The sequence below is a fragment of the Passer domesticus genome, chromosome 14 (genome assembly GCF_036417665.1).
Source record: "Passer domesticus isolate bPasDom1 chromosome 14, bPasDom1.hap1, whole genome shotgun sequence".
Lineage (NCBI taxonomy): Eukaryota > Metazoa > Chordata > Aves > Passeriformes > Passeridae > Passer > Passer domesticus.
The window spans coordinates 19,898,488-19,922,475 of NC_087487.1; the positions used below are offsets into that span (position 1 = coordinate 19,898,488).

At 50.1% G+C, this 23,988-nt stretch overlaps 1 protein-coding gene across 2 annotated transcripts; it reads right to left on the reverse strand.

Annotated features, from left to right (window-relative positions):
- Positions 1 to 4,564: 4,564 nt before the first annotated feature.
- Positions 4,565 to 22,967, reverse strand: GOLM2 (golgi membrane protein 2). 2 transcript variants are annotated; one of them, XM_064389478.1, is made up of 10 exons: positions 22,271 to 22,966; positions 16,571 to 16,625; positions 15,508 to 15,610; positions 14,399 to 14,489; positions 13,403 to 13,547; positions 13,097 to 13,177; positions 12,664 to 12,762; positions 11,896 to 12,069; positions 8,989 to 9,156; positions 4,565 to 5,779 (listed from the first exon to the last, which is right to left on the reverse strand). In XM_064389478.1, exons 1-10 carry the CDS (start codon positions 22,595 to 22,597, stop codon positions 5,706 to 5,708), a joined length of 1,317 nt encoding a protein of 438 aa, XP_064245548.1. In that variant the 5' UTR covers positions 22,598 to 22,966; the 3' UTR covers positions 4,565 to 5,705. The 2 variants fall into 2 exon arrangements, with proteins under 2 accessions (XP_064245548.1, XP_064245549.1); XM_064389479.1 differs by lacking the exon at positions 8,989 to 9,156 and having other exon boundaries at positions 22,271 to 22,967.
- Between the last annotated feature and the right edge of the window lie 1,021 nt (positions 22,968 to 23,988).

Here is a 23,988-nt window from a genome sequence, read left to right on the forward strand (position 1 = left end):
GCGCGCCCGGCCGGGGGAGGGGGCCGGGCCGGGGCAGGCCGGGAAGGAGGGAACGGGGCCTGGCGCGGCGGCGGCGCCGGAGCCGGCGGCGGAGGGACCGGCACCGGCAGCGGTGCCCAGCAGTGCCCAGCAGTGCCCAGCAGCAGTGCCCAGCGCCCGCGGTGCTCGGCGGAGGAGGCGCGGCCGCTCCGCTGTCCTGGCGCCGGGCCGGGAGGTGAGGGGAGAAGGGAGAGGGGCAGCTCTGAGGGGCCCGCGGGGCGCGAGCGGCAGCGAGTCCCGGCCCTGCCCGCGGCTGCCGGCCCGGCAGGACTCGCCGCGGGCGGACGGACGGACGGACGGTCGCGGCTCCGGCCGCCCCCTCCCCGCGCTCCCCCGGGCACCGCCGGACGCTGCCCGGCTCCCGGCCGGCTCGCCCTCCGTCCCATTCCCGAAGCGTAGGGCAGCGCTGGCTTGCGGTTTCGGTTGCTGTTTTAAGTCGCCTGTGGAGTGTGTTGTGAAGTTTTATTTCCGCTTTCTCTCTTTTTTTTTTTTTTTTCCTAGGCAGCCTCTTTGTGTGGGAAATGCTGAGGATGCTGCGTGCTTTATTATTTGCAGGGCTTAATGAAGCAGCTTGGGCATCTCTTGCAGTATAGGAGCATGTAGTGAGGTTACATTTCTCATCTCAGTGCTACTGACCTTGGATATCTTAATTTTTCTCTTGGTGATCACTTCTACTTACCAGTCTTTGTAACAGAAAGGTTCTCAGGTTCGTGTGTGTTATGACAGGATAACATCTCAAGGTACTGCCCAAAGTGGAAGGTTTTTACAGGAGTATCTGGCATCCTCTAATTTAGCAGTGAAGAAACTTACACGGGTGTTGTGTTTCCTGGTACCTGTTGACTCCCTGCTTGGCTTTTGAACGTGGATCAGGTTATAGAAGTCCCAGTTCTCTAGTCACCTAAAATATTTATTGGTTTGTTAAAGAGAAGTACATCTGCTGCTGTGAAGCCAAGATTTGTCTTTAACAGAAGACACTATGAAGCTAATTTTACCGTAGAAAAGAGGTAGTAAGAAGGCAGTGGAAACTCATTCAGAACAGGGAACCATATTCCTTTAGAGCATTCACGTATTTCTTGTGAATATTTTGTGAATGATCAGCTGTGAAAAAGGTTAGTTTGGGCATGTTAGAGCCTCATTAAGATGGTTTGGCAGTTCCTGGGGAGGAACCTGTATGGCAGGATAACTGTGTGATGTCTCACACTGTTACCCCAAAAGGACAGTCGCTGGTACTTAGAAAGTGGGAGTTTTGGGAAATGGTGGGTGGAAATACCCTCTCAAGCCATGTAATTAAAATGAAATGAGCAGCCAGAGGAGCTGATCCAACAAGATTCAAAGCAAGCAGGTATTTGTGTGAGCACCAGCATGGCCCAAAACATTCTGACAAGAGATTAAACGTGTGACTCAGGGTTCAAACTGATCTTTATTGCAATGAGAACTGCCCTTTTCTGTGTAACAGGATATCACATTTGTTTTTCACAGTGCCTTGTGCTCTCCTGGAGTTCCCTGGTGCTGAATTAGGGAGAAAGGGCTGGACTGGCAGGAAAGGGAATATGGAAAATCATCTTTCTGATGGTGTTGCTGTGCAGGGAGGAGTTCAGAGGTCCCCTGCTGTACCCTGCTCCGCACGGAGCACGGCCCTGTCCCCAAGCACAGCCTCAGCCTTGTGTGGGCAGTGTGAAATCCCTGCGTTGGCACACGGAGCCTTCGGAGCTCAGAGTGTGTTTGGGCCAAAGAAAAGGCTGAGCTGGCAGCAGTGGGCTTCCCCTGGCCAGAGGATCTGGGCTCCTGAGACAGGCGAGGAGCATGTTTGCTTCATAGAGACACTGAAGGGGAAATGTGCACTTGTCAGACCACTGCCCACTCCTGCAGTGGGATCCCAAGTCCTCAGAGTTTAGGATTTCCTCCCAGCTCTGTCCCCTGAGCCTTGCAGAGCCCTTAGCTCTGTGGTTATACACCATATAAACTGATGTGCTCCAGAGTGAGCTCCCTGATGGTGCAGAGCTCATGTGGGGCAGGTTTTTGTAGCATCTGCAGCACAGGGCTGGGTGGGGTTTATTCCAGTTCCACTCTCAGTTTAACTTCAGCATCTGGCACTTCTCAGCAAATTCAGGAGTCTTCTTTGGGTTCATATTGCCCATTTCCAGTGTTTGCTGTCCCTGTTGCCTTTCTGCAGGGGATCAGTTCCATTGGACAGCTGACCAGAGCTGAGAGAAGCAGCTCCCAGGCTGTGCTGCTGCTCCATCCCGGTGTCTGGGAGCCAGTCTGTCCAGCAGCAGCTGCACTCGCTGTTCTCACTGCAGACACTCCAGCTGACAGCAGCAGGGATTCATCTGCTCCAATCCCCGCAGAAACACACGGGAATGAGCCTTGTGTTTGATCTGGCACAGAGCAGCACTGGAGAGTGGCATGAGGCATTCCTCCAGGGATGCAAATGCACTGCCACCAGTAGTCAAACCCAGCTTTGGGAAGCTGAACTGTAGATTATCCATCCCAGTAATCCCAGTGTGGCTACACAGGGTTTCACGTAGGTCAAGGAACTGGAGTATTATGGTTTCTATATTGGCATAAAAATGTTCAGGCATAAATATCATTACTCTGTTTCTGGCTGGCTTGAAAATTCCACTGCACTCTCATAAATAGAGTGAGAGATGGCCCTGGTTGGTTTTGTGGGTTTGTTTTCCTGTTTTATTTAAACTACAGAAATCTGGTCTCAGTGCTGGAGCCAGCTGGAACAGCAGGACACTGCTCCTCCTTATAAAGTGCTTAATCTCACATTTTCTAGTTCATTGCAGCAAGATTTGATCCTATCAAGTATTTTGGTCAGTCTCCTCAAGGAAGGGTCCCAGGTTACTTCAGCTGGTCACTGAAAGCTCTGTGTATCTCCTGGAGCAGGGATTGCAGCTGACATTTATGGCATGTGCAAGTTCTCCTTAATAGGGATAAAGGAGAAAGTTTTCAGATAGAGAATTTCTTCAGAGATGTGTGTGTACAGGGAAATGGGTCCTGCTGAGAGCTCAGGACCTCCAAAACCACCACATGAATAAGCATTGTTCAGTGTGCAAACTGTAAACAGAGGTAGTAAATAGATTTATAGAGAAGAAAACCTTTTGTACTTTCTGTATGTACTACTGCAGAACACTCACTCACCAGCTCTTCTGTCCTTCAGGCTTTGGATTTCCCACTGTTGCTGGGTTTGCATATATGAATATGTAAAATGATAGCATTTAATAAAATCCGCAAACCATTATCTCGTGTCTGTTTGTTTCCTGTCACTTCAAAGTATCTTTAGCTCTTAATGGCTATTAAAATGCTGAAAAATGTGAGGGTTTGTTTAATCCAGAACTCAAATTTGACCTTTTGGCAAGATGCTGCCCATCAGTTTGGTTTTCCTCATTTTGAAATTAAAATGGGTTCACCAGTGATTCTTTGTTTTTGTGGGATCCATGTGACTTCGGGAAAGCTTTGGCAGAGTGTTTGCTGAAAACCTCCAAAACTGGGCAGCTAGGACTGGCTGAGTAACTGGAGTTGTTTCTCTGGCTGTTGGGTGGAGGTGCCTGCATTTCTGACACTGCCTGAACTCATCCCTCAGCCTTGGCAGTCGAATGTCAGCTCCCTGCTCCTTGTTTGAAATGCATTGCCACGTGGATCCAAAGGGATTTGGAACTGGAGCTCAGACCCAGGACGGGTGTGCTGCTGGGCTACCTGGGCGTGCTGGTTGCAATGTGGGCTGGCCGTGGTGGAAGAGGCTTTGTTGGATTTCTGCTGTGGCCCGGAATGTGAGAGCCGGTTTGATTCCCAGTCTCGCTGGGTGCGGAGGGAAGCAGCTGCTTGAGATCTGTCAGCGTTGTCTGTGCTGCCATTGCCATGGCAACGGGAGCCGGCTCCACACAAATGGCACAGGGATGTCGGAACAGCATTTTCAAAACAAACCCGAGCTGGTTTCTCACTCTCCTCATGCTCAGAGCCCGGGGGGCGCTGCACAGCCCGGCTGCAGACACAGCTGTGAGCCCATAGCACCTCCTGCTTGGAGAGGTGCTCCTTCATCATCTTGGTGGCCTGGACCCTCACCAGTAGCCCCTTGTCTTTCCTGAGCTGTGGAGCCCAGAATTAAACACAATGCTCCAGGTGTGGCTGCACAAGGGTGAAGCAGAATAATCACTTGGACAGAAAGAGGAAAAAAACCATGGAATGCAAGAAAAAGAAAAGGCAGAGGAGGAGAAACATGGAGCAACCCACCCTAAGCACAGAAGCCCAAGAGAGGCTACTGCTGATGGGCAGGGAAGGGAAAAGCAGCTGAGGCTGTGAGTACAGAATGGTTTAATCTCAGCATTTCAGAAGTGGCTCTGTTTAGGGGACTTCCCAGGCTGTGCTGTATGATGCTGCACTACTTTGCAGAATGTGGGGTTCAGCTGGAACTGGGACACGGTGCTGAGCTGGAGTTCCATTTTTAAAATGCGAAACTGGGGAGAGTTTTTTTGCCATTGACACTGGAAGTAATAATAAACTGTCTTAAAAACCCATAACATAATTGTACAAGCACTGAACTTTATTTAAGAGGTTCGCTGAGCTGGCAAGGAGCAAACCTGGCCCATTACTTCAGCCCAGCACCAGAGCACAGGGATGAGTTCAATCACCCTCACCAGGGCCATCAGCCTGTGTCCACAGGAGCCCTTGGGGGAGCAGGGGGACAATCCTCTTCATTCCCACCACTGCAGAGCAATGGAATCATCTCCATCATTCTGAAAGTGAATACAGAATACAGAAAAGGGTCTGACTTACAGATCTGATGGAGAAAACCAAACCGTGGGATGTGCTGGGTGTTCAGGATCAGGGCATGGAACTGGAAATGAACTGGGGTGACTGGAGCTGGGATGGACACTCTGGGGCATCACACCAGCGCCCACAGCGTGTTTACCTGGGCTAGGGCTGGTCCTTCCATTGAGGGGCTGACACAGCTGCTGGAGATGTGTCTCTCACTGACACACCCTCCTTAACACAAAGATTTCCTACAAGCTGCAAATTATTTATATCACCTTTTAAGTCAAGCTATTAGTTGCACAACATTTTGGGATGTATCGAATTATTCAAGTTCTACTATAGATTTGCAGCTCTAGCTATGAGATGTGGTCACTGTACAGGAGTTCAGTGGGATGTGGTGCTGGGCACAGTGAGAAAGGAGCAGTTATTGAACCATTCAGTTCCCAGTCCCTCTGACATTCCATTCTCACTGCTTACAAACCCCAGCACTCAGGAGCAGCAGCTCTGCCACGCAGGTGGGACTGTAGAAAAGGAGTTCTTGGCTGTACATGGCTTCCACAGTGGCTTTGTTACTTCAGGTACAAACTGTACAAGTTCTCCAGGTTCCAAGTGTTCTAAGTGGCAGAAACAGTTCAGCCTGTGTTTATAGACTGGGTTTAAGCGTAGAGATTATTACAGGTAAGGACCAGGCTGAGTAACCAGCTCCAAGTAACAGCAAAGATGTGGGTTTAATACAACCTGCAACAGTACAAATATGTACATATGTACAGAGGAAGTCCTCTCCTCCTGCTGCTGAGCACTCTCGGCACTTGGTCCTCAGCTTCCCTGGAAGCAGGAAACACTGGAATAAAACAGGTCCAGTTTTGCAGCACCTCAGGTTCCTGGGTTGAGCTCTGTGTGCCCGGGGCCTACAGGACCCCCTCGCTGAGGCGGGACTTGCTGTAGTCCCCCAGGTCGTTCTGCAGGTCTCGCTCCTCATCATCTGCAATTACAGATTGTCATTAGAGCACAATTAAAATGCTCAGATCAGATCTGATGTGGTATCACTGAAAAAACACCGAAGTACAGTTCCCAGGACATGCTGCTAAAGGGCACAGCCCTGAGCTGGCCAGGGCTGGTGACATGATGTGTCCAGCCCAGCTGGCAGTGCTCCAGGGCAGCCCCCCCTCACACTGCCTGACTGCAGACACTGCAGCACTGTCACACCAGCTGCTGGCTTTGAGACTGCCTACCAAGCTTTCAAACTCCCCCACTAAAACCCAGCTCCTGCTCAAAGTCCCATGCCCAGAGCTGACACCATTCACAGAGGGTGGGAAGCTCAGGGACTAGCACAGGGAAGTCACTGGCACCCCTTCCTTACCAAGGGCCTCCTTCCCTTAAAAAGTGAAAAACCCTAAAACTTCCATTTGTTCCAACTACTAAGCTTTTCCTGCACCTCAGAGCTTTTCCTTTCTCACAGGAAAGACTCTTGTTCACAGCAGAGGAAATCCAAGCTGAGCTGCTCCATCCTCCACCGGCTGCCGAGCTGCCTGGAGCTCTCCACACCTCCACACCCGGGAGCCAGGCGGGGGCCAGAGAGGCTGCCCCAGCAGCACAGGCAGGAGTTCACCTGCACGACACAGCCTTGTTCTGTTAGAAAGTGCCACCACAGCACCTGGACACCCTGGAGTTACCCCCCTCCACCATCCAGCCACCACTAACAGACATTTTAGAAGCTGCCACCTTCAAACACCCCCTTGCCCTTCAGCAGGTGCCTGAGGGGAGGAACCAGGCTGGGTGCTGCCCTGCCCCAAGAACATCCTCCAGTTTGGCCATTTCCCCTGGATAATTTAAATCTAAACCCACACATTCCTAGGAGCAGGAGAAACCATGTGGAATCCTGTGGCTTTGTGGCACATGCCACAGCTTTGTTCAGCCTGATGCAGACCTGGGTGATGTTTACCTGACAGTTTTTACATAGAAATTCTTGTTCCTTTTTTCCCCTCCCTAAACAATTATAACCACCCTCCCTTCAATCCCCCATTCTGGCCTCTCCTGCCTTGCAGACAAATCAGTATAAAGCCTGAAGCAGCCACTCTTTCTGGAATACTGCCCCTGGAAGCTCCACCAGCCACACTTAAATCACATCTCAAGCCAACACGACAAGTTATTAAGGAACAACAGAACAAAGCTTGGGAAATGTGGTTTGAGGTAGTAACATATCTGCTCAGACCATCCCACAGGAAGAAGCTTCCAGAAGTCACCCTTTAACCCTAACTACCAACTCTTAATCCAGTCTGTCTATACAGAGACAAAGAGGGGCTCATCAGGAGAAGGACCTTCCCCAACTTCAAATTCCAAGCCACCAGAGTAGGGACCTTGCAGGGGCCCCACCTGGAAGGGAAATGTTTGATGGGGTCACTGTCAGTCAGAGTTGTTTTTTCAAACACCACTCACACTGCAAGTTACACAAGCCCAGTCTCTGGGGTTTAACATTTTCCCACCACTTAGAGCTGCACCACACCCACTCTTTCCCAAGTGGCACTGGGGAATGCTGCCCTTGCCACTGCAGCTGTTCATGGCACCCCTGCTGCCTGAGCCACCAGCTCCCCCGTGAAGGCCCCACAGCCAGGAACTCACACGGATGGAGCAGCACAGAGGGGCAATGAGACTCTGTGGGATGGGGACAGGGACAGGGAGCTGCATCCCCGCACCGTGTGGCAGCCACCTAGGCTCTGGCTCTGCTGCCAGGAACAAGGGACAGGACAAGAGGAAACTCCTCAGGCTGTGCCAGGGGAAGGTCAGGTTGGATACTGGGAACACTTCTTCCCAGCAAGGGCTGTCCAGAGCACCCAGGCTGAGCGAGGCAGATGGCACCAGCCAGCACAGACTCAGCTGCAGTTACAAGCTCCAGAGCTGCATCCTGAAGCCCAGGTAAGGAACCACTGCAGCGAGGAGCTGGGCAGGACCCACTGAGGGCTCGGGGACACACAGGAGACCCTGCACTCCCTGCCCACAGCAGCCCAGCACCATCAGGGCATGGCTCCCATGCCTGAGCACGGACAGGAAAGTGCCACAGGAAGGGACATTTGCTACTGTAGCAGGCTGCTCTGCATGCCCCTGTGACTTTGTGCAGCTGCCAGCCCAGGGACCACCCGCCAGAGGGGCAGGTGTGACACACAAGCCCCCTGTGACTCCTGAGCACAAGGGGCACAGCTGGAGCAGCAGGCACTGCACTTCATTAGCAAGTTAATCAATTGCCACAGGTTCTGGTCCATCCTATTCCTTCACTTGTGCACGAGTTTCAAACTGGCAGCCCAGCCCAGCCTGCTGACACTGCACTGAGCTGCTTGCTCACACAGTCAGCTGCTTTCTACTGGCTTTGCCCATTCATTTTGCTTAGATGCCAATTAAATACGGTGCCTGAAAAACCTCCAGCTAAAAACTTACTAACTTACATAACTTGTATTATGAGGGTCAAAATCAAGGAACCTGTAGGATTTTTGTCCCATTTCCTATTTTTCCCCCTCTTTATCTTACACTTCCCTTTAACTGGAAACACTCTCCATGTTGACCCAACATTCTTGCCCTACAGACATGCAGGCCTGTCCCAAGTATCCCCCAAGAGCTGGATGGAGAAGGCAGACAAGGCAGGCAGAGGCAAGCGAGGGAGGCGATGCAGGAGCTGCATGCAGGACAGGGAATGGCCATGCACACACAGGTGTTAGGCAGCACTGGATCAGGAGCTCCGAGGTGGGTTAGCAGAACACCACAAGCCTGTTGAATCTGTGTATAATGCACAAAGTGACACCTGGAATCACCACCCGAGGCCTCACTGCACACCAGCTCAAGGCAGGTGTGACAAGAGCAGGAGTTGAACCACTTCATTCCTCTATTTGACAATTTAGGAATGTCAAGGCCCAAAGCCCACCCAGCCAGGGGCCAGAGCTGGGGGTTTGGCTAAAACCATGTCTGGAATTTAGAGCCTTGCTTTTCCTAGCAGGAACTATAGACAAGTGCAGTAAGGTGCCAAAACCCCGTCTCTCAAGACTTGCATTGTTGCTGCCCCACAGAGAGTGAGACCAAATTTCAAGCTTGTTTGCTCTATCTGAACAATTTGTGATCAGCTAAACCAGAGAGGCTTTACACAAATTCAACAAGGAATTCAGCATGGATTTATCACAATGGGATGGAGGTAAGGCCCAAGCTCACCTTGGACGTCTTCTTCTCCACCATCACCATCCTCTTCCTCATTGTAAGCCAGCTCAGCCTGTTTGTCTGCCTCATACTCACCCACGTTCCCATCATCCCCATTATAATCTGCCAGTTTAGAACCCTGCTGCGGGTCCACAGGGGATTCATTCTCATCAAAGAACCGGCCTGTGGAGTAGGAAAGGAGTGAGTCAGCAGCAGAGAGGAAAGAAACAGGGAGATCCTACACGAGAGCAGATCGCAGGTGGAGGCAGTCGGGGTCTCTGGTAGATCCAGCTGGAGAGAAAGGGGGGAGAAGGGAGAGGGCTGGGGCAGGGGTTGAACAAGGAGCACCTCAGTGCAGGTGACACCTCTGTGTCACCCTCGTGACACCTGACTGTCCCACACTCCTCTCTCCACGGGAAGAGCTGAGTGAGCGCCCAAGCAGCTCCGCCTTGGATTGCCCACAGGCACCAACACAAGATTCCTCAAAAAGCACAAGAGCACTCACTCTTGGAAGGGCCAGTACCCACTTTTGCTGAGGCCTGGCATTTTGCACACCCTGGAGCCAGCCAACACTGCCCTGGTGCCCGGCAGTGCCTGCAGAGGGTGCCCTGCTGGCACAGGAGGGAGCCCAGCACACGCCTGCCCTGACTGCTCAGCTTGGAAACTCTAGCTGGCTTCACACTGCTTCCCTAGCAAGCTTTAACCATTTCCAGAATGTCCCAAATCCAGCATTTCCATCTCTCAACAAAAAATTAAGAGTAGTTTCAGATCCTGAAACAATGCGGGAGAAAAACAGGAATCAGCTGGAAATATGGAATGAGCAGGCAATCACCCAGGCACACATGAGAGATTACTGCTGTGATGTCAGCTCAGAGCTGGTGTTTAATGGGATACAGGCAGACCTCCAGCCCAGTGCTGCAGGGAAGCAGCTCTGAGTCTGCAGAGCTCACTGGCCTGGAGCACTGTGTATAAATGGGAAAAATGGGATTAAAGTGTGATACAATTCTTACACACTGGGCACCAAGGCTGTCAGGGCAGGTGATGATTCCCAGTGCAAGCAACTAATGGAGAAGTAAAACTGGAGAATGATTTCGACAGCAGTATTAAAAATGGACAGATGTAGAAGTAACATTATTCCCTAAAGCAGTGTGTATATAAAAACCAGGACAGAAGCAGTACCATCCTGCTTCTCTGTATGGGGGAAAAGCAGCAGAATCACACCTAGCACAGCTCAAATGTCCAGGGTCACCAGTTTCACGTATTTTCATAAAACAAGCAAGAAAAACACCCACGATCTATTCAGAAATCCAAAGTTCCACACACTATTCATTGCCTGTCCATGTCTAATAGAGTGATCCCATTGGTATTTTTGACACTGCATTATATACAAAACCCAGGTAGGACAGTGGGATTTGCACATGTTAAACCCAAACTGAGCCATGGAAGACAAGGGCATGTACCCAGCTTCCAGCAAAACCAGCCCATGGATAGCCAGAGACACTGTGACAAACAAGCACTGAATGGATTGAAGTTGACAGAAGGAAAGGTTGAAGTTGATGAAGAGATCCCAGGAATGCAGCAGGCCCACAAAGGCTACAGACTGAGCTCAGGGAGCACAGTCAGTCTGGTGAGCCCGTCCAGTGCCACCCCTGCCATGGCAGGGACACCTCCCATTGTCCCAGGGCACTCCAAGCCCCGTCCAGCCTGGCCTTGGACACTGCCAGGGATCCAGGGGCAGCCACAACTGTGCTAGGAACTCCATCCCAGCCCCTGACACCCTGCCAGGGAACAACTCCTAATTCCCAAAACCCCATCCATCCCTGCCTCTGGCAGTGGGAGCCATTCCCTATGTCCTGTCCCTCCATCCCTTGTCCCAGTCCCTGTCCAGCTCTCTTGGAGCCCCTTTAGGCACCCTCAGGTCTCCCCAGACTCCTCTCTCCTCCAGGCTGAACAGTCCCACTCTGACCTCTGCTTCACAGCCCTCAGTCACCAACAGCAGCCAGGCACCTGCCCACAGGGAGAGCTGCAGAGCTGTGCCTCAGCTGGGCCAGAGCTGGGCTCCTCCACACCAGGGCTGAGTCTGTCACCAATGGACCTCTCTGAACAGCCCCTGACCATCAGGACAGACCCTTACACAAACCTGGATCAGCTATTTCCTTCCCTGATAAAGTCTCTCCCTCATTGCACCATTAAAACCTACAACCAGAGTTATTCCAAATATGAAGGAGCAAAGGGAAGAGACTAACTGGGGACAATTCCTGACTCTCAGGTACCCCACAGCCTACAATGGAGACATTTCCTTCCCAGCTCCAACTACCCCCATCATTTAATCCGTGACCAGGGAAGAGAGACAGTCCATTAACAAACCCAACCACTGAAATTAGAAGCTTTCTCACTCCAGAAGTTTCTCCCAGAAGCTGCTTTGATAAAACAACGAGCCTTGCACACCTCAGGATACACAGAGTGGAAGCCAGGCCTGCCCAGGTTCTATGACAATTTGTGATACACTTGTCCCTGCTCCACCACAAAGTTCTATGAGTGATATTAAAACAACCAAAGGTTTTTCAGTTTTGACTGAATTCCTACAATATTGTCCAAAAAGTGTACTGAAGTCAAGTATATAAAGTAACTCAGCATCCTGCATGTATCAAAGTTCTGACTTAACCAATTTAACCATGCAGTAATTTCCAAAAACATCTTAAATTCCGGTAAGGAAATAATTTTTTTAAATAACTGAATGTTCATGTAAAAAATAACACATTAAAGCCTATCTTTTACCCAGGAACACATTATATTCCTTCTCAGGCTCCCTCTTCCAAGCCACCCTCTGCAATGGTCCCCATTTTCCAGACAGGTACTTACACAGATAAAAAATGAAGGGATTTTTTTTCACATATTAGAGTGTGATATTGGCCAACTTACTTTGCTTAATCTTCTGCAAGTCGCTAACTCGGCTCTTTGGGATTTTTATCTGGTCTGGCTCAATCTTGTGCTCTTTCTGGGTGTCCACATTTTCTTCAAAATTCAAGTGCTGGAGAGAATTTGGAGGGATCTGCTTGGCAATGTCAGCGTGTCCATCACTGTCACTGGGCAAACCTACAATGTTGAAATGGGAAGTTACAATCAGAATTTTAGCAGGACAGGACTGGAACAAGCCACCTGCAGTGCAGCCATCACCTGATATTCTCTGACCTTAAAGTGACTTGATCAAGCACGGAGTTCATTTTCTTTGGGTTTGTCTCTCTTCTAACTGCAGTTCTTCCAAACCCTTTCACTGCAGGACTTTAAGTTCTCACATCCCAAACCTTCCCCATGCCACCCTCAAGTGAGCTGTTCCCAGGGACAGGAGGACACTGGGCAGGCGACAGGAACATCTGATTGTGGCTACCAAGAGATCAACAACCAACCCCTGAGGGGGTGGTGCAGCCCTAATTAGTACCCTAAGGAGGAACACTCATTGAAATTACTCTATCCACTCGAAGCATTTATCTTTCAAACTTCTAACTCTAATTTAGTTGTCATTGGTCAAAAGGCTCAGAAATTATTGATTTGGAGGGTACAAGATCATACAATAGCAGCCCAAGTGCCTCAGCCAGGTAAAAATGCAGCCTTGGATCCTGCAGGAATTTATCCTTGGTTTTCTCCTTGTAACCAAAATATTGCCTCGTCACCTGCTAACAGGAATTTTACCTGGTGCCAGGTTTGGAGCATGGGGCTGTTCGGTTGGAAGATTGATAACAGGCTGATGACCTTCACTTTTAGGAGCTGAAATAAGTGGCCTCTTCAAAGCTAAAACAGAACACAGGGACAAAAGCATTAACGTGAAACAAACACTATTTACTTGGTCTTCCTCTAACAATCCTGCAAACTTCTGGTTTTTTATCATTTCCTTAATGAAAATATAAAAGGTAAGATTTCAAGAGGGGCATTATCCAAAACATTCCATTCTGAGAATTCAAACCTCTAAGGCACAGTAGAAATGATCTGATTTTACACTCCACTTGAATTTTATTGCCACAGAGAGATTTTAAAAGTCTGCACTCACTGTGAAACACATGGTGTTCACACACAACATCTACACCACCAAGCCCCAAATGTGAAAGAATGAAGAGTATTTCCTAACCAGTGGGAGTATCTTCAGCTTTAGCAGGGTCATTATCTTCTATTTCAGGCATGCCTGCATCTCCTCCTGGTTTGATCTTCTCTGCAAGACAAGAAAAGGATATTCTGCCTTACTAACCCTTCAGTCTGAACTGTGAATTTCCCTCTTGTGGAAGGCTCTAATTTAGAACAATCACTGCAGCTAATCAATGTACCTAAGCCAAACAATTCCTTCTTCTACTTCAGAGAAATGCACAGTCTGGAGGCTGGCAAAGGATGCAACCCAACCGGTCCATTCTCTATCACAAATGCCCAAAAAAGAAAATACCTTTGCCGTTTGCAACATGTTCTGAGGGCTCCTCATTCTTCACTTTGTCTTTATCTTCCACCTCTGCAACAGTCTCAGGTATTGCCTGGTCACCATTGCTGGGGCTGACTGCAGTGTCTTTACTAGACTGAACTTTTTGTGTGGCCTGTTAGAAAAAATAAGGAGACAACATTAAACACTTTCCTGGAAATTACAAAATAAACATCCTCACATTCAAGATTACTTTGGGTCAGCAAAACTGCATTTATAAATTCAGCCATCACCAAAGCAAAGAGCAGAGCAGTCCATGCACAAAGCTGGACCCTGGGGACCTGGAAACACAACTGGACAGAAAATGCTCAACACAGCACAGCTGCAGGACATTTCTACTGCCATACACGGGTACAGAGCACAACAAAAACAGGTTAAGGTACGCCTTAAGCCTTAGGTCAGAGCCTTGAAACAATTCCAGACTGTAAGAGAAGATGTGACAAACTTGCTCTCAGTCTGCCCTATTATCTGAGATGTTTATAGATGAAGTAAGGAAACAAAATTTAATCATCTGTTTGCAGGAAAGAGGCCCAAATTCTACTGGCAGCCTGCTTGATGTAATCACACCCTTGATACCATTCCAGTACCATCACAATTTGCATCACATTAGCACCTCAGGCCCCAGCAGAGCTCAGGCTCCCTCTGCAGTAACTGGGTAAGGCTGTGAGAACACAGATCCCACCCTGGAGAGCTGAACAGAGATATCCATGTTACAGGCAACAAATGAAATCCTCAGCAATGACATCATGGAGCAAGGCTGGAGCACAGCAAAGAACTTGGCCTCAGCTTCGAGCTCAGTCCACTGGGTGAGACAGTAGGCAGATTTCTTACACTAACACTCACTTAGAGCTGCTCAGGGGGATCCTGAACACAAAGTTAGGGAAGAAATGTCCCAGGCCTCCACATCTCTGAGTCAAATAGCGGGCTTTGGGCTTTTCTCATTCAACACAAAATTTTTGGCATTACCTTTTGTTCCCGAGCAATTTGGTCCATTAATTTCTTGATATTCTCTTCATGCTGCAGTCTCATTTCCTTGATCTGCTGCCCACACTGCAGGCTTGAGGAGAAACACACCATTAGTTACACTTCATTTGTTGGATCTGCTCTCCCACAAATAAAATAAGGGGAAAAATATGAAGTGGCACAAAAAGCCAGACCTGAGATATAACCAGAAAAGTCTGTCCAAGAAGCCTGGTCCTGGCATGTATATGGAGTGGGACTTAATACAGTAAGAAAGCAGAGCTGGAAAAAAATAGGCACAGAGCCGAAAAACCAGTAAAATAAAGAGAATGGCCTTGAACATACTTCCTCCAGAAGCTGGAATGCACCCAAAAGGTCAAGCTGCACAGTTAATCTGTCCACAAATATTAATTCCGCTGGGAAAGCAACGTGTCTCTCCTGGCTGTCAACAGAGAAGGTGCACGAGTGCCACTATCAGTTACTGCTCCCAACTCAAATAACAACATCTGAATACACAGCCAGCTGCCCCAGCAAGGCACCACATCAGCCCAATCACCAAAACTCCCATGTCCCACAAACGCTTAGCATAGTACAGAACTTTATGTGTGTACAAGTTTCACAGTTTCTCAAGATTAAGTCTTCCTCACTCCTCAAAGCAAGAGTATTTGTTCTCCCTGTTTCTCTATCATCAACTGAAAGGGCTGAAGTCAACTTAAAATTTCAATCTACACAAGGTGCTTTCAGCTTCAGCTGAAACAAATGAAATTACACCGCTAGAAAGGCAGCAATTAGCAATGCTGGTGACACAGGACTTGTCCTTTAGACTCCTTCATGTGTTAATGAACTAAATCTCCATGTTATAAAAAATACATTGACTTAAAAATGCAAAACGATTCCACTAAGTCAAGATTTTCCTTAGCTCCTATCTCACGTTGGGAGAAGGACTACAACACCACAAAGAACTTGAAAGTCAAACAGTTAGCTCAGGTGCATCACCAAGTGAGCACACTCGCGTTTGACAATCAGCAGACACGAGATTAATTAGCACTTTTTAGTAAATACAGATCCCCCTCACACGCACCAGCCTGCAGCTACCAACACTCCTGAGGACATACCTGTCATACTCCAGCCTCCTCGTCAGGTACGTGTTGTTCTTCTTGTACTCGTGCAGCTGATCTTCCTGGCGGATGAACTCCTGCCGTAACTCTGCCAGTTGTTCTGGGCAAAAGAGCAAAACCAACATGAATACAGAAAGATAAGAAAAAATGCCCCATGGCAGAAATAATTTCCAATATTGCTAAGTAAGTAAGAGATTGCTCAACTTCCATGTCTAGACATACTTTAAAGATTCTTAAACCGATTTGAAGAAGATGCCACCTTACTCACGTATGCCAGATGGCAGCGTGAATTAGAGACAAATTCCTCTGACACTATGCCAATCTCCCCAAGTGTTCCTGCACCTTAGCATTCAGAAACCTTGCACAACGCTATGTCACTTATCTGCTGGAAATGTCCATAATTTCCTGAACAGTTCTGTCACCCTGAATAACATGGAAGTGCTGCCAGGATGCTCACACACTGTTTGTGGCAGTGAGTGTACAAAAGGAGGCACCTTCCCGCTAACCGTAAAGCCAACACGGATTTCCTGTCTTCACACCTGCTCTAGAAGTTCTCCCTGCTCCTCAGGCTAGGAATAATGAAGCTCCCTACTATTTTAGGCTGCAGCTACACGGATACAGGCAGAGCCCATGTGTGTTGTGTGCAGGCACGTTCAGATCCGATCACGTTCTGGCTCACTCTGAAGTGCTCTGAATACACAACACCCCAGGCATTATAATCATGCCTGTACAGAACTGCAAATATGCATCCTGGACTTTTTCTAACCCAGCAGTGTTTCTGATCAAACTCTACTAAACTCATGTTTGGCCTTGGAAATAATTCTAGTGTCTTGTAACTCAGCAGTGCCAGAACACACATCCTTTCTGCAGCAAAGTGAGAGCCAGCTCTGCACTTACCCACGCCAGGTGACAAACACAATGAGATTTTACATTATGAGAAATGTGAAATTATGAGTTCCAGCATCACCACATCCTTCATTTATACTGCATTCTGCAGCACCTGGGCAGTTAAAATGCACAACTTCAGCCTGCCAAATGAGTTTGGCCACGAGTCCCTCACCCTTTAGCCGATGTATGTCTGCCATCTGATACGAGATGTTGTTCTGCAGCTTCATCTGGAAGGAGGAAAAGGTTGGATAAATACAGGTGATAAATACAGCAGGATGGGGAGGGTTTGGGCTGTGAACACTCAGGTGTGTCTGTTTGCTTGGTGAAGCCAACATACAGAGAGGATTATCAGAGTGACGTGCACTAAGTTCCTGTAAATCTAAGAAATGTGTATTTAGTGAGTGTAAGTGACATCACCAAACACTGTGTTCAGGCTTTGCTAACAAAGGCTTAAATTTTAATTCCAGAATATATTTACATCAAAAAAACTAGATTGTCTCAACTAAAATAAACATGCTGCATCCTGATATTGCAAGAGGGACAGTAAACAGCCAATGTCACAGCACAGGTGGATAAAAATAAATACAGCATCAACAGCAAAACCAATCGTTACCTAAGATATATGATACAATAGAATTGTTATATTTAAATAGATCTTTTATGTGTTGCTATCTAACATTCTAACACACATTTTGAGAGGGAATCTCACACCAGTAAACAACAACAGCTTTTGATTTGGCATTTTTAGTAAGGAAAAAAATAGTTACAATAAGTAAAAAATGCACACACACAAAGTCCTAAAGTAAAGATGCTTTGTTTTGTCATTACATAAAGAAAAAAACCAGCAGGAACTAACAGAAAGATGAAGGTGTGGAATATTCTGAAAAAGCAGGTAAAAATCCCTGCCTGCCCTCAGGCTGTGGCTGTTTTTCTTGCAGTTTCACAGGGACACAAAGGGTAACTGCAGGAAGGTGCTGAGCAGGGCTGTCACGCGTGGGTGACAAGGTCAGCATCACCTCTGGGAACAGCACACTGCAGTGCCAGCACAGCCACTCAGCCAGGACGTGGTGGGACATACCTGGGGACACACCTGGACACAGGGGCTCTTTCAGATCCCCCCACAGTCCCTGAAGTGTCTGTGTCAGTCAGATCTCTGTTTCCTGTCAAAAAACCCCAAAACACATCTGTCCTGCCTTTAGGACTTCCTCCCTGCACCTGAGCCTTCCCTTTTATCAAATTCTTCATTCTTTAGATGTATTTCCCACTGTGGTTTTGCTGTTACAAGAGGCACTGTGAGCAGGCTGATCCCTTTGTCCCCTGTGATCAGGCATTCCTGCCTTGGCACTCCAGCCATGCAGGAACTGCAGAGATGGTGCTTTCCTGCAGCACAGGGCACACAGCAGAGGTTCCTTGGGCAGCAGAGCTTTTGTGCCAGCCTGCAGGATCCTGGCTGTCCCTGCCAGCAGGGCATGGCAGGACCCTGCCTCACCCCTGGAGAAGGGCACATGGAGCACAGGCAAATCCTGACCCATGCCCAAAACAAAAGCCAAGAAGGTTCTAGGGCCTGGAGAGGCACCACCACAGCTCCCACCTATGACAGGACACAGCGCTGCTTCACGAGGCTTCTCCCAAAAAAAAAAAAAAAAGAAAGCAGAACTCTAAAATTCTAGGGACAGAGCAAAAAAAACCAGTAAAATAAACAAAATGGCCTTGAACATATTTCTTCCAAACCCTGAAACATAACCAAAAAGTCCAGCTCCACAGTTAATGTGTCAGCATTTATTAATTGCACCAGGAATGTGATCTTTAGGTAACCTGAGCCCTCTGACCACAGTGCTCTGAAAGAGGGACAAAATTACTCCCCACAGGGATACTCAAGGAGCCTCCTGGCATGTCAGAGCCACGTTTGTCTCATGCTCTGCCCACCGAGGCATTCCAGGCCCCCTTACAGGATGCACAAAGCAGCATCTCATCAGGGCCAGCCTGGCTAGGACTTGTAGAGCTTCACTTCAAATGCACAACTGGCCCTGCAGTGGGGACACAGGGAAGGGGACACACAGGGCAGCAGAAGACACCAGTCACCACCAAGCCTCTCCATGCACTGGGCACCCACGGTGCCAGCTCCCCCTCCAGCAGGAGCCAGGGGAGCAGGTACACCAGAGATTTGCTGTGTGAATGAACAAGTATCTCCCCCTTTTGCAAAACTAGAGGCAATAACCATATTTTCCTGTATTCCACTCTAATGCAGGTGTTCCCCAGAACCCAATAAATCTATGAACAAAGGAGATCCTGGGAAGTAGCGGGGTCTGTTTTCAGACCTATGGGAATTCCTCACACACAAACCCTTCCCACTGGCTCTTGCTTTTTCCATAACCATGTGCCTGGCTGGGGGAGGGCTGCTGTCTGTGAGCAGGAGCTGCATGCACTTTTATCACACAATCCTTCCTTTTGGTGATTTCGAGTTTCAGAGAGAAGTGACAGAATTTATATCCAAACCAGCTCAGCTGACAGCAAATGTCCCTCATCTGAAGGACAGAAAAGGAGGAAGCTTTTTTATGATTCATGGGATCTGTTCCACCTACACATGCAAAACCCAAAATCCATGAGCCATGGCGCAGGTCCAGCTCTTCCTGGGCCCCATCCTCCTTCGGTCTAGACCTGTTTGTATTGCTGAGCTCTCAGGGGCTCCTCAGGGCCTTTCCAAGCACTTGGGATGGAGAAAATAAACCCTCTGCAGCCCAATGAGCCCTGCACAGGAAAAAAACCCACCAGAAATCCTATGCATGGTCATGTGGCAACCCTCCAGTGAATCCCGAGCTGTGAAGCTTGCCATGTAACAACTCCACATTGCTGCTCTCAAGCTACAGCTTTGCAAACTGGGGAGTTACCAAGTTTTGGCAACAAAGAACAGAGCCAGCTGCTGCTGGGGATGTGTGACCGAGCAGTGCATCCCGAGCATTTCTGGGCAGCAGGTGAGGGCAGGGCAGTGTTCCACGCCTGGCACGGCCAGCAGCAGGTACAGAATGAGGTGCTGTGCAGGCTGGGTGCCTGCCACCTGGAACCTCTCCAGCACGGACTGCTGCCAGGCCCACGCTTCACTGCGCTCACGGCACACGGGTGCACTAAGCCATGGAAAAACCCCAAACCCCACGGCATGCTGCCAGAAACCCATGGAATACCCAGGGAGCTGGTGCTACCTGTGCATGCAGCACCTGCCCAAAGGCAGGCATTACCCCTGCTTGCCTCTCACAGGGCGCTTCATAAGAGAACTCCTTGCTTGTTCCAAGGTCCAACAGACCTCAGGAGCTCACTGCAGGAGGGGAGAATTCCCAAGAATTCATGTCTTCCTGTTTCTTTTTAAACACAAGACACTGGGTCACACTCTCATATTTGCTTCCAAAAGCAAACAACACCCTGGTGCAGTGTGATTGGCTCGTTCCACAAGCAGGGGACAGAGGGGAGAGCCAAGGGTTTGGCCTTGACTCCACAAATCCCTGAGCCAAGAGCAGGCTGCTGCAGAAACTGGAATTGCTTCAGCACTGGGAAAGGCACTTGATTTATGTGACCACAAGGCAAAGAACCTCAGCTGAGGACAAAGGAGCACAAAGCAGAACTGACACTGAGACTCTTCAAATGAGTCTTCCTTAAAATGAGCCTGAATTTTTTGAACTTGATACCAGTGCTGGGGTTTTATTTCACCTCCTGCATTGCACAAACAAAGATCACAGGTAATGAGCAGTTTGGTCGGACAGATTTGCCAAATTCTATTTTGAGAGGAAAGAAATTATCATTCAAGCTTTTTTTGGTCAGACACTTTATATCTGCTACTGTTTCCTTGTGACAGACTTTTATCCCTAAAACAAAGCTTTATTCTCTACTCTCAGAGAAGCAGTAGTTCATAAAAAAAGTCACTTAAAGGGTTTTAGAAAAAAAATAAACATTGTTTCCACTGAGAAAAGACAGTGGCTTACATGGGAGGGAAAAAGGCCAGCAATTGGCTTTTGATAAAATCCTGCTCTTCTGGCCTCTCAGGGCACTCTGAACGTTTTGAACACAAGAGAGAGGGTGTTCAAAAGCCACGAGCTCACACGGCCTTAACTGGCAGCTTCTGGAACAAAGGAGGAAGGCACACTGCACACACCACAGGCAATTAAGACTAAATTTGATTTGGGAGGTTTAGTGGCAGGTTTGTCTTGCTCTGCCCTGGGCAGTGTCACACTCAGAGTGCCCAAAGCCCAGGCAGATCCCAGGGAACAGCAGAGGGGTGGGCAGGCAGGGGCAGCCAGCAGCAGCTGGCCGTGCCCCGTGGTTCCAGTGACCAGTGCTGCACCACCCAGCTCAGACCTACATCTCCTCCCCCTGTGTCCTACAGGAGCACACCACAGATTTCCAAAACCACACCAGTTCCTTGCATTAACAGCACCCCTGGTCATGGAGCCCAGTAACTGACCCCAGCATCCCTCCCAGACCATCCAGCCCAACCTGTGCCTGATCCCCACCTTGTCCCTGCCCAGAGCACTGAGTGCCACATCCAGGAATTCCCTGGGCACCTCCAGGGATGGGCACTCCAAAGCTCCCTGGGCAGTTCCAGTGCCTGACCAGCCCTTCCAGGAAGAAATCCTTCCTCTCCTGTGCCTGACAGCTTACCTGAATCCTGCCAGGGGACTTTCACACCCACAGGCAGTGACACTAACACACCAAACCAGCTGACTGCCCCTTTGCAGACAGAAGGGGAAGTATCTTGGCTGAACCCCAACTGCTTTAGAATCACTGAGGCTGGAAAACACCTTTAAGATCATGGAGTCCATCTCATATCCAACTGGAATTTTATTGCAGTCTAAGAAGAGACAGAAATTAAAAAGATGTTTGCTGAACACACAAAGGGCTTAATTTTAATGGTTCAGTAGGAAACATTAATACAAACTTAATCAGTTTGAGGGAGTCTAACTCTGGAATGTGACGTGTACATATTCAGCTTTTTCTGGGACAACTCAATGCATTTTCTGAGGCTGTTCATCCAATGTGCAGTAAGCAAGGGCCAGAAAAACAAACTATCCAGAATAACCCTGGAGAGTGTGGCATTTCCATAAATCCCGCTGTGAGAACAGTTCAATGTTCAATGAGCAGAGAGATGACCTGCATGCAAATACACCCCACATGCCCCCTGAGCAGGACTTGCGTGCTGAGCTCCGTGAACTTCCCAGTTCAGGACGGTTATGAAAGCACAACAGTGAAAGTCGAACCATTCACTCATCTTCCACAACAAAAGAACTCCCCAGGCCACCCCCACTGAAAGGGACAGCTGAATTTTCAATGAGCTTGGCTTCTCCAAGCCAAGGAAAATGACACGTTAGTCAGCAGCGGGGTTGTTTGGTTGTTGTTTTTTTTTTTTTTTTTGCCTCAAGTACACGCTGGCAGCATAAAAATCAGTGTGCTGTACCAGGCATTCCAAGAGGCAAGCTCAGGGTGCTACTGAACACCACACTGGTTTAATTTCCCTTGAAACTGTAGTTTTTGCGTCCGGTTTCTTGAACAATCACAAAAGATCAAGTATTCTCAGCAGAGACAGAAAGCTAAAAAACAGTAAGTAAATTTGACACAGCCGTCTGCAAACGAGCGATCCCTCGGGATTTTCATTGTTCACACACACACACTGGACCTCTTCAGCTCTTTTTGGGGAGGTTTTCAGAGAACAGAGAGCGCCGCAGCTGCCCCGGCAGCACCAAACCTGAGCCTCGGTGCCTCGGTTCGCCCGCAGAGGCTGCGGGGACACCTTGGGCAGGCGAGGACTGACAGCGCTGCAGGCTGTCAGTCTGGCACGCCCCGGCTGCCCTCGCCTGGCACGGGACCCCCGGCCGCCCGCTGCCCTTACCTTGCCGTCCTCGCACCTCTTCACCTGGCCGTCCCTGGCCTGCAGCTGGTTGCTCAGCTGGCTGTAGTCCGCCTCCTTCTGCTCCAGCTGCTTCCTGTGCGAGTCCACCTTGCCCAGCAGGTCCGAGTTGCGCCGCTCCAGGCGGCCCCGCGCCACCTCGGTGCGCTGGGCCTGGCTCTGCAGCTCGGCCAGCTCCTCCCGCAGCAGGGCCTGCCGCGACGCCGCGTTCCAGCAGTGGAAGGCGAGCACGGCGATCACGGCCAGCAGCGCCACGAGCACCAGCGAGGGCAGGCGGCCGCCGCGGCGGTTCGCCCCGAACCCCACCATGGGGGAGGCCGAGGGCGGCGGCTTCAGGCGCGGCGGGGAGGGCGCTCAGCGGGCCCCGAGCGTGCGGGGGGTGTGAGGGGAAGGGGGTGTCCCGAGCGGGGGAAGAGGGAATGACCGGGGGGTCCGCGGGGAGGGAGGGTGAGGTGGGGGGGCTGAGAAGGGAAGAGGCCCTGAGGGCAGCGGGCTAGGGGAGGTGGGAGAGAACGGCGGGAGGGGAGAGCCCGAGGGAGCGGGCGGTGTCCGGCAGAGCTAGGGCGCTGCCGGTGCCGGTGCCGGTCCCAGCCCAGCCGAGCCGCCGCCGCCGGGCCGTGAGGGACCGACCGGCCGAGCCGCCACCGCGGCGCCCCGCCCGCCACCCGCCCCTCGCGGCTCTCGCGAGAGGAGCCCGCGGAGCGCTCGCGAGAGCCGCGTCCCGCCCGCCCTGAGGCGGCGTGTGGCGGGCGGCGCGGCGGCGTCACCTTAAAGGACATTAAAAACGTGTCGCTGTCACTCCGTGCCGTGCTCGGGGAAACGCTTCACGCTCGCAGCCCCGTCCAGCCTGGCCTTGGGCACTGCCAGGGATCCAGGGCAGCCACAGCTGCTCGGCACCCTGTGCCAGGGCCTGCCCACCCTGCCAGGGAACAGTTCCTGTCCAGCATGCCGTCCAACATGCCCTCTGGCAGTGGGAAGCCTTTCTGTTATGAATAAAAAGTTATCTATTTTTTTTTTTAAGGTTGCAGAGTTAAAACAAGCTGGACCAGTGCTGTTAAGTTAGCTTCATTGTTAAGAGTTCTTCTTCAATTACCCGTTAATGGTCGGTGATTAACCATTGTCCCCCTGAGGCTTGCCAGGGACCCTGCAGGTACCAGGAGAATGGGAGTGGCATCAGAGCTGGTATGCAGATGAGAAATGCATTGCACCACATTTTGCGGTTTTCCAGAAAAACCCCTAAAAACAACGGGCCAACATAGAACTAGGGGACCTAGGTGATGTCTAGGGATGGGAGCGTAGTCCAGTGCCTGCTTGGATCCTTTCTGCTTCTCACCCTAAGATGCTAACTAGAAAGAGGAGCGGGGTGTTGGACCAAAAAGGCGGAATCTTCTAATCTCCCGTGAGGACGGAATCCCCAGCTCTGCCTGCAGACCAGCGGACAAAGCTGCACCTGTCTTGTCCTGTCCCTCCAGGCCTTGTCCCCAGTCTCCCCAGTCTCTTGGAGCCCCTTTAGGCCCTGAAGGGGTTCACCCTTCTCCAGGTGAGCCCCCGGCTCTCCCAGCCTGGCCCCAGGGCAGGGCACACTGCGGCAGGGGCGTCACGGCTTCCCGAGGGAGCAAAGCCTGTGCTCGGAGCCGAGAGACGGCGTCGATCATTCATGTTATAAGAAACACTCAGATAATGGGTTTACTCCTGGGCAG

Bases quoted from the DNA above. Each gene is read 5' to 3' on its own strand.
- GOLM2 (XM_064389478.1), bottom strand. From the start codon at position 22,597: ATGGTGGGGTTCGGGGCGAACCGCCGCGGCGGCCGCCTGCCCTCGCTG. The intron at 14,490-15,507 runs GTATGTCCTCAG...TTTCTCCTCAAG, and splicing joins AGGAGGCTGGAGTATGACAG to CCTGCAGTGTGGGCAGCAGA. The intron at 12,763-13,096 runs GTTAGGAAATAC...GTTCTGTTTTAG, and splicing joins AGCTGAAGATACTCCCACTG to CTTTGAAGAGGCCACTTATT.